At 47.5% G+C, this 10,012-nt stretch overlaps 1 protein-coding gene across 4 annotated transcripts in view; it reads right to left on the reverse strand.

The window, feature by feature from the left end:
• The window catches only part of dok7b (docking protein 7b), a 95,439-nt gene extending 89,140 nt beyond the window's left edge, over positions 1-6,299 (reverse strand). For 3 of the 4 annotated variants that reach the window (XM_043703653.1, XM_043703659.1, XM_043703636.1), the window contains exons 1-2: positions 6,128-6,299; positions 5,927-5,972 (exon numbers count right to left, since the gene is read on the reverse strand). In XM_043703653.1, coding sequence (XP_043559588.1) covers positions 5,927-5,972; positions 6,128-6,181 — 100 coding nt within the window. In that variant the 5' untranslated portion in view covers positions 6,182-6,299. The remainder of the gene's footprint in view (positions 1-5,926; positions 5,973-6,127) is intronic. The other variant, XM_043703645.1, reaches the window with a different exon arrangement.
• Between the last annotated feature and the right edge of the window lie 3,713 nt (positions 6,300-10,012).

Below are 10,012 nucleotides of genomic sequence, written 5' to 3' on the forward strand. Positions count from 1 at the left end.
TCACCTTAACCTCCTTCCACCTATCGCATTCCCAACGCTCCTTCCTCAAGTCCCTCCTCCCTACCTTTTATCTTAGCCTGCTTGGCACACCTTCCTCATTCCTGAAGAAGGGCTTATGCCCGAAACATCGATTCTCCTGCTCCTTGGATGTTGCCTGACCTGCTGCGCTTTTCCAGCAACACATTTTTCAGCTGCTGTGCTTTTCCAGCAACACATTTTGACTCTAGAGAAGATGGTGATGAGCTGCATTTTTGAGATGCTTGTGCGTACGCATGTTTAGATATTAAAGGCTTCGAGGGATATGAAGAGAAAGTGACTGTTTCAGGCTTTTTGAGAGAGAGGCTAAGCCATGATCATGCTGACTGGTGGGGCAGGCTCAATGGGCTGAATGGCCTCCTCCTGCTCAATCCTGCAGATGTTCCCTCTCCAGATCATTGTCCCATTTTCTCTGGAAAGAAGTGAGTGAATCTGCCTCCACCACAGCTCTGGTGTCTGCGCCAGAGTAGCTCTGCTCCATACCTCCACCATATACCCCCCCACCCCCTCCCATCCTGCAGGCTGGCGGCTGTGGGAGAGCATTTGTACTTTGCTGTCATTTGACGAGTGAGTCCAACAGCTGCCAGCAAACAGCTGCAAAAACAGCCACTTCAAAGATGCCTAATCCATTCACAACATTCGCTCGCTCTTTCACTCAGTCTCAGGCCAGGCTCCGAAGAAATAAATCCACCAGGGCTTGGCAGGCCAAAAGAACCAACCCCCCTAACCCCCCTTCGCTATGTGTGCAGTGTTTGCTGTTGTAATCAAGGCCTGGAGGACATCGACGGGGTGGGGGCTGGGGAACCAAAGAGGCTGGTAAACTCGGAAAATATTTGTTTTTCGGTTGGTACAGTTCATTCCGTCCAGTTAGGACTCTGAACGCTTGTTTTAGCAACTTTTGGTTCAGACGAAAATTTAAAATACTTACACTCACAAAGCAACTAGCAAAGCCTCCGCTCTCTCGGAGCACTGTCCAGTCACTGATGCCTCATTAAGTATGGTCACTGTTGTGTTGTCAGTAACAGGACGACCAATTTACACAGAGCAACCTCCCCCCGTCAGCAAAGAGAAAGGGAGAAGGTAAAAGCAGAAAATGTTAAAAATGTACCAGTCTTTTAAAAAATTCACTTGTGGGATGTGGGCGTCTGAGGCTGGGCATTTATTGTCCCTCCTGAAGTGCCCTAGAGAAGGTAATGGTGAGTCACCTGATGATGGGTCACGGATTCAAAAAGTGTTAATTCTCTCTCTCCCCTCGATCCTGCCCAGCCAGCGGAGTTTCTCCAGCACTGTTTCCATTTCAGATTTATAGGACCCACTGCACTTTGCGCTTGTGTCACTGATTCTAAGTGACGATTAGGAGATGCCGGTGTTGGACTGGGACGTACAAAGTTAAAGATCACACAACACCAGTGGCTCAGGGAAGTGGGGTTTGAGAGTTCATGGCTCAGCCAGCAGCGAGGGTAGCCAGGAGTCTGCTGCATCGGCCCTCAAACTCCCAGCGGCTAGTGAAAGAATCCAGGAGATTCTAAAACTAGAATTGGGCGATTTCATGCTGTAAATTTGACACTTTCAGGTGGATACTGCTGCATTACATCACACAGACAGTACACCGTTAAGAGACATGCTTGTGATATCATCACTGTTCCATAACAGGTGACCAGAGGGTAGAAAGTTCCCAGACTCCAGCATAACTTAGACCTATTTGAAATGTGGCATGCTAATGCAAGTGTGCTACTGTTTGTAATCGAATAACTCAATACTAGCTCAGACACTGAAGTGACTGTGGCTGTAATATACGTACGGTATATATCGGGAAGTGTCATAAATTGAATCTTTCAATACCATGTTGCCTACACCTACTTCTTACCTACAGGAGCTGGTCCACATGCACCACTAAACAACCCAATCGTCACGTGGCTGACCACTTCAACTCCCCATCCCACCCCGTCAAGGACATGGAAATCCTGGGCCTCCTCCGCCACCAAATCCTAGCCACCTGATGCCTGGAGGAAGAACGCCTCATCTTCCGCCTCGGAACCTTCCAACCACACGGCATCAGCGTCAACTTCACCTGTTTCCTAAACTTCCCTTCAACCCCCCCACCTCATCCCAGATCCAACCCTCCAACTTGGCACCGCCCTCTTGACCTGACCCACCTGTCCATCTCTCTTCCCACCAACCTATCATAATCACCTTCAACCTGCATCCATCTATCACCATCCCACCTAGCCTACACCCCTAGCCTATGCCCCCTATTCATCCCTCAGCCCCCTTCCCCCTCCACATTCCTGATGAAGGGCTTACGCCTGAAACGTTGACTCTCCTGCTCCTCGGATGCTGCCTGACCCGCTGTGCTTTTCAAGTGCCACACTTTTCAACCCCGACTCTCCAGCGCCTGCAGTCCTCACTTTCTCCTTGGTATCATGGCATTGAAAGATTCAACAAATAGTTATAAGCACTGGGAGCAAATGCCCTGCTGGAGACAATGCCCAAACCTCAGTGGCAGGTCAGCTACAGTCCGTTTAATGCAGCCACACAGACGTAGCGTAGAGAAGGTGGAATGCAAGCTGTGTGGCAGTGCCACGCACACATACCCCGCTGGGGAATGTCATCACAGCATTCAGCTGGGAAAGCTCGTGTCGAACCTGGTGATTCTGAGTGAGAGCGAACAGAGGAGTTAGGAAGTGTGACCAATCGAGAGGGGGAGCTGTCACTAGCTGTTCCCAACTGCTCCTGCCTGCCCCAAACCTTTCAAGCATCCACCCAGAGATGCTTCAAGTTCGCACCCTGGGCCCCAGACCACACCCCCTCCCATCCCCTGAAAGATAACAATACCCCCAACCCATGTCCCGAAGCACACTTTTCCCTGTATCTTGAGGACATAAATGACAACAAAACCATTCATTCATTCATTCAAGAGGCATCACTGCCTCCATTTGAGCTGAAGCGTTAGAAAACTTGTATTAATTCCAATTTGTAAAAGCTTAGCAATGTAGAAAGCTCTCTGCTGAGTTACCTGGTGTGTTGTTCCTTTAATTCACATTCAGACATAGATATTGTTGGAAATGGATAGAATCCAAATGCGACTATCCCCCACCCCTCCCAACATGCCAACTAAAATGGTTTAATGTGCGTAAATTCTGAAATGACTGGTCAAAGGTCAATCGACATCACATCACAGTGTCAGAATATAAGCTCCTGGAATATTAGGGAACACCATCCAGCACCCACCAGAATGGCAGGTGGCAGCCTTGCTTTTAAGTTGTCAGCGCTCCCTCATTAGACTCGATGGGCCAAATGGCCTGATCAGCTCCTATATCCCATACCTCATGGTCTACCTGGATTGGGCCCTCAGATATCTGTTGTGAGGTGTGAACCCATGGCAAAATGTCTCAGAGGCAGAGACTACTGAGCCACAGCTGAACAGGGAAACAGGAGCAGGAGTAGGCCATTCGGCCCTTCGACCATTCAATATGATCGTGGCTGATCAGTCAACTCAGTCCCCTGTTATCATGTTTTCCTCACACCCTTTAGTCCATTCAGCCCTAAGAGCTACATCTTATGCCTTCTTGAAAACGGTATTTGCGATACGCTCTCATGGAGATATTTGTGTTGTATCCCATTTGATAATTGCTGCACTCCCTGTTACAAATCAAAAGAGGTTCCCCTAGAACAGTTGACAATCATGTGCTGTTCAGGCCCAGCCATAGATGTCATGGCCTTTCTGTGTACAAACATATGAATTTGGAGCAGCAGGCCATTCGGCCCTTTGAGCCTGCACAGCCATTCAAGTGAGCTGATCTCACTGCAATCCCATGCACTCTCTTGATCAGACTATTTTATAAAGTAAATAAACAGCAGCAATTCACAGCTCCCACCACACGCAAGTTTAAAAAAAACACTCCAGCTCATGTACAAAATTTTTTAAATATAAGAGCAAGTGTTGCCACAGAAACCAAACAGATCAAATCTGCTTAAACAGTAGAAAGCAGGCTATTAGATTCCCTACAGTATGAAAACAGGTCCTTCGGCCCAACACTGACCCTCTGAAGAGTAACCCACCCAGACCCATTCCCTTACCTTACATTTACCCCCGACTAATGCACCCAACACTATGGGCAATTTAGCATGGCCAATTCACCTGACCTGCACATCCTTGGACAGTGGGAACAAACCCATGCAGACACAGGGAGGATATGCAAACTCCACAACAGACAGTCACCCAAGGCAGGAATTGAACCTGGGTCCCTGGCGCTGTGAGGTAGCAGTGTGAACCATTGAGCCACCGCGCCACCCATATACATCCTCCTTCAATCCACGCCAGAGATTATGAGCCCTGGTCACCTTTCTTTGTCTCATTTTATTAAAATATCCTGCCCATCCTCAAAAAGATTCAGTGAGCGACTCCTCTCCCTTGTTCATATCTCTGTATCTGTCCGACCCTGTCGAGTTACCCACTTAAATGAATCTAACTGCTTCAGGTGGTATCTCATTCAGATTTTAAACAACCTTTCAGGTTATTTAAGAAACTACATTGAGAATTTGATAAACGGGAAAGTCTTGACTTCAAGAGGAGACCGAGTCCACAGTGATGAGGGGCTTGAGGGAGAACTCTGAATGAGGAGGCATACTTTACACATTACTTCCCCTCAGAGTCTGGCCCACTGACTATGTGTGGGAGATGGTGTGCTCAGTACTATTTCAATGAAAGTTAAGATATTTTCAGTTCATTCATAAAGACATAGCAACCAGGAGCAGGAGTAGGCCATTCAGCCCTTCGAGCCTGCTCCACCATTCAATAAGATCATGGTTGATCATCCAACTCAGTTCCCTGTTCCTGCTTTCTCCTCCAAATCTTTCGGTCCTAAGAACTATATCCACATCTTTCTTGAAGATGTTGTGGTTTTGACTGATTTCTGTAGCAGTGAATTCCACAGGCTCAGCACTCTCTGGGTGAAGACATTTCTCCTCATAGAGTCATAGAGATGTATAACACGGAAACAGACCCTTCAGTCCAACCCATCCATGCCGACCAGATATCCCAAACTAATCTAGTCCCACTTGCCAGCACCCAGACAGCATCCCTCCAAACCCTTCCTATTCACATACCCATCTGGGTGCCTTTTAAATGTTGCAATTGTACCAGCCTCCACCACTTCCTCTGGCAGCTCATTCCATACACGTACCACCCTCTCTGTGAAAAGGTTACCCCTTAGGTCTCTTTTATATCTTTCCCCTCTCACCCTAAACCTATGCCTCTAGTTCTGAACTCCCACATCCCAGGGAAGAGACTTTGTCTATTTATCCTGTCCATGTGCCCTCATGATTTTATAAACCTCATCTCGGTCCCAAATGGCCTACCCGGATTCTCAGACCATGAGCCCTGGTTCTATACTCCCTGGTCATTAGGGACACCCTTCCTGCATTTATCTTGTCTAATCCTATTAGAACGAGCTCCCGTCCGTTACTGGATTCAAGAAGGAGATGGATATAGTACTTAGGGGATGGAGCAGAAAGCAAGAATAGGGGACTGAACAGCACGATCATGTTGAATGGAGCAGCGGGTTCAAAGGGCCGAATGGCCTTTTCCCCTTATTTCCCACTGAGAATTAATTCACAGTGCAGTCCATGCACCTCTCAATGGAGTAATACCTTACAACACAGCTGCTGTATCACACAGAATCACAGAAACCAACGGACTGGAAAGAGGACACTCAGAAATGTAATGACTGAGAGGCCCACGCTGGACCCAGTGAACGGTGTTGCTGCGAGTTTGTAGCAATACCACCCCCCACCCTTAAGCTGATTCCCCCACTCCCCCCCTCCGTCCCCACCCCCAGACAATCAAATACAGGCAAGTGAGTCAGTTTAAATCACAGAGAGGTCATACCTGCTACGGGCGAAGGCTTCCGAAGCACCAGCCATCTACTCTTCCACTGTACCGGGAACCGAGTGTATGTGTATATGTGTGTGTGTATGTGTGTGCGTATGTGTGTGAGGGGAAGGAAAAGACAACAGTCAATAAAGCATCCCGCATACACAAAACATGAAATCCACAAACTGTTCGATCCCCGACGGCAGATCCACAAACCTTTTTTCCGTCTCTCAATTTTACTTGTCCTTCCGCGACAACCGAATCCGTCATCTTCAGTCATGATTTAAACAGCTGCAAACTCTCAGGGTCACTTTCAAAATAGCTCACTGAGTTGTGCGATCCCAGAGCCCTGACTAGACCAGAGCTAACAGTGAGCACTCTCACTGACGCCTCTCCACCTCCCCCCTCCCCACCTTCCAGCGACACCACCTACCAGCCCCATGTGTGAAACAGCACTCCCTTCTTAAAGGGGAAGACCTCTGAGTTGTACAGCACACAAGAGGCCCTTTGGCCCATTGAAGCTTTACACTAATCCTATTCACTAGCACTTGGCCTGTGGCCTTGAAAGTTACAAATGCTCATCAAAGTACTTTTAAAGGCTGTGAGGTTTCCCGTCTCATCTACTCTCCGAGACAGTGAATTCTAGACCCCAACCACACTCTGAGTGAAAAAGGTTTTCCTCAACTTCCCTCAAAACCTCCTGCCTTTCACCTTCAATCCGTGTCCCCTCCTTGTTGGCCCTTTAACTAAAACTGAACAGCTACTTTCAGGGTTAGCGTTAATGCAAAACACATTGCCTCTTCACAAATCTGCTGAAAAATGTCTTTACTCATTGATGTTTGCTTTATTTTTAGTTATGCGGAATTTTCTATTAGTTCATTTATAAATTTGGGCATCGCTGGCTGGACCAGCATTTATTGTCTGTCCCTAGCTCCCCCTTGAGAAGGTGGGGATGAGCTGCCTTCTTGAACCGCTACAGTCCATGTGCTGTAGGTAGACCCACAATGCCCTTGGGGAGGGAATTTCAGGATTTTGGCCCAGCGACACTGACAGAATGGTGATATATGGATGCATAGGATGGGAAGGAAATTGCAGGGATGGGCACACTTGAGGAATAGCTACAGTGGGCCCTTGATAAGTATATGCCTGTCAGGCAAGGACGTAGTTGCCGAGAGAGGGGGTCATTGTTTACTAAAGAAGTTGAAGCTCTTGTCAAGAGGAAGAAGGATTATGTGAGGATGAGGCATGAAGGCTCAGTTAGGGGGCGTGAGAGTTATAAGTTAGCCAGAAAAGATGTAACAAGAGGGCTAAGGGGAACCAGGAAGAGACATGAGAGATTGTTGGTGGATAGGATCAAGGAAAACCCTAAGGTTTTCTATAGGTATATCAGGAATAAAAGAATGACTAGAGTAAGATTAGGACCAATCAAAGATAGCAGTGGGAAGTTGTGTGTGGAATCTGAGGACATAGGGGAAGCGCTTAATGAAATATTTTCGTCAGTATTCACAATGGAAAAGGGCAATGTTAGTGAGAATACGGAGATACAGGCCCCTGGATTAGATGGGATTGAGGTTGACAAAGAGGAGGTTTTAGCAATTTTGGAAGATCTGAAAGTAGATGAGACCCCTGGGCCGGATGGGATTTATCCTCAGATTCTCTGGAAAGCCAGGGAGGAGATTGCAGAGCCTTTAGCTTCAATCTTTAGATTAGACTCCCCACAGTATGGAAACAGGCCCTTCAGCCCAAGTCCACATCACCCCTCGAAGAGTAACCCACCCAGATCTATTCCCCACATTTACCCCGACTAACAAACCTAACACTATAAACAATTTGGCATGGCCAATTCACCTGGCCTGCACATCTTTGGACTGTGGGAGGAAACCCACACAGACACAGGGACAATGTGCAAACTCCACACAGACAGTTGCCTGAGGCTGGAATCAAACCCAGGTCCCTGGCACTGTGAGGCAGCAGTGCTAACCACTGAGCCATCGTGCCGCTTTATGATATCAGAGTAGTGCCAAAACACCAGAGGATAGCAAATGTTGTTCCCTTGTTTAAGAAGGGGAGTCGGGACAGCCCTGGTAATTACTTCGGTTATGGGTAAGGTGTTGGAAAAGGTTATAAGAGATAAGATTTATAATAATCTGGAAAGAAATAACTTGATTAGGAATAGTCAACACGGTTTTGTGAAGGGTAGGTTGTGCCATACTAATCTTATTGAGTTCTTCAAGAAGGTGACAAAACAGGTGGATGAAGGTAAAGTGGTTGATGTAGTGTATATGGACTTCAGTAAGGCATTTGATAAGGTGCCACGTTATAGGCTGTAGCACAAAATACAGAGTTTTGGGATTGAAGGTGATTTAGCAGTTTGGATCAGAAATTGGCTCGCTGAAAGAAGGCAGAGGGTGGTGGTTGTTGGGAAATGTTCGTCGTGGAGCTCAGTTACCAGTGGCATGCCACAAGGATCTTTTTTGGGGCCAATGCTGTTTGTCATTTTTATAAATGATCTGGAGGTGAACTTAGAAGGATGGGTTAGTAAATTTGCAGATGACATTAAAATAGGCAGAGTTGTGGATAGTGCCGAAGGATGTTATGGGTTACAGAGCGACATAGGTAAGATGCAGAGCTCTTCCTCCAGGCGTCGTGTTGCCATGGTCTGGCGATGGAGGAGGCCAAGGACCTGCATGTCCTTGGCGGAGTGGGAGGGGGAGTTAAAGTGTTCAGTCATGGGGCGGTTGGGTTGGTTGGTGCGGGTCCTGGAGGAAGAGCGCCTCATCCTCCGCCTAGGAACCCTCCAACCACAAGGGATGAATGTAGATTTCTCCAGCTTCCTCATTTCCCCTCCCCCCACCTTATCTCAGTCCTTTCCAGCAACACATTTTCAGCTCTGATCTCCAGCATCTGCAGTCCTCACTTTCTCCTCGAGAGATCTCGGTGTCCAGGTATATTAATCCCTGAAAGTTGCCAGTTGCGTTGTTAAGAAGGCATATGGTGTGTTGGCGTTTATTGGTAGGGGAATTGAGTTTCAGAGCCATGAGGTCATGCTTCAGCTGTACAAGACTCTGGTAAGGCGGCACCTGGAGTATTGCGTGCGATTCTGCTCACTGCATTATAGGAAGGATGTGGAAAGCTTCGGAAAGGGTTCAGAGGAGATTGCTAAGATGTTGCCTGGTATGGAGAGAAGGTCTTATGAGGAAAGGCTGAGGGAACTGAGGCTGTTTTCGTTGGAGAGAAGAAGGTTGAGAGGTGATTTAATCGAGACATATAAGATAATCAGAGGGTTAGATAGGGTGGACAGTGAGAGCCTTTTTCCTTGGATGGTGAGGGCTAACACAAAGGGACATAGCTTTAAATTGAGGGGTGATAGATTTAGGACAGGGGTGAGAGGTAGTTTCTTCACTCAGAGAGTAGTAGGGACAAGGAACAGCCTGCCTGCAACAGTAGTGAACTCACCGACATTAAGGACATTCAAATGGGTATTGGAGATACATATGGATAATAATGGAATGGTGTAGGTTAGATGGGGATCAGAGTAATTTCACAGGTCGGTGCAACATCGAGGGCCGAAGGGCCTGTACAGCGCTGTAACGTTCTATGTTCTATATTTCCAAGTCAGGATGGTGAGTGGCCCGGAGGAGAACTTACAAGCGGTGTTGCCATGACTCCTATCCCACACATGTTCCTTTCATTAGTTTGAGGGGTATCAGGCATCACCAAAAATATCAGCATTTGTTGCCTATCGCTACTTGCCCTTGGAGAAGGTGGCAGTGGTGTCTGATTTATTGAACCTATAGGTCTATGTCTGTTAGGAAGGAACTGCCTTCATCACACGGACTGCAGCAGTGGGTTCAAACCTTCTCAAGGGTGGTTAGAGATGGCAGTGTGTGTGATACCAACCTCCCAGAAACAAGTGCACAAACGGTCACTTCTCAACAGAAGCACCTTTTCAGACACTCATACACACTCACACACACCCTCATACACACTCACACACACCCTGATACACACTCACACACACTCATTCACGCTCGCTCACACACCCTCATACATACTCACACACACCCTCATACACACACACACGCATACACACTCACATGC

Source organism: Chiloscyllium plagiosum, chromosome 2 (genome assembly GCF_004010195.1).
Source record: "Chiloscyllium plagiosum isolate BGI_BamShark_2017 chromosome 2, ASM401019v2, whole genome shotgun sequence".
NCBI lineage: Eukaryota > Metazoa > Chordata > Chondrichthyes > Orectolobiformes > Hemiscylliidae > Chiloscyllium > Chiloscyllium plagiosum.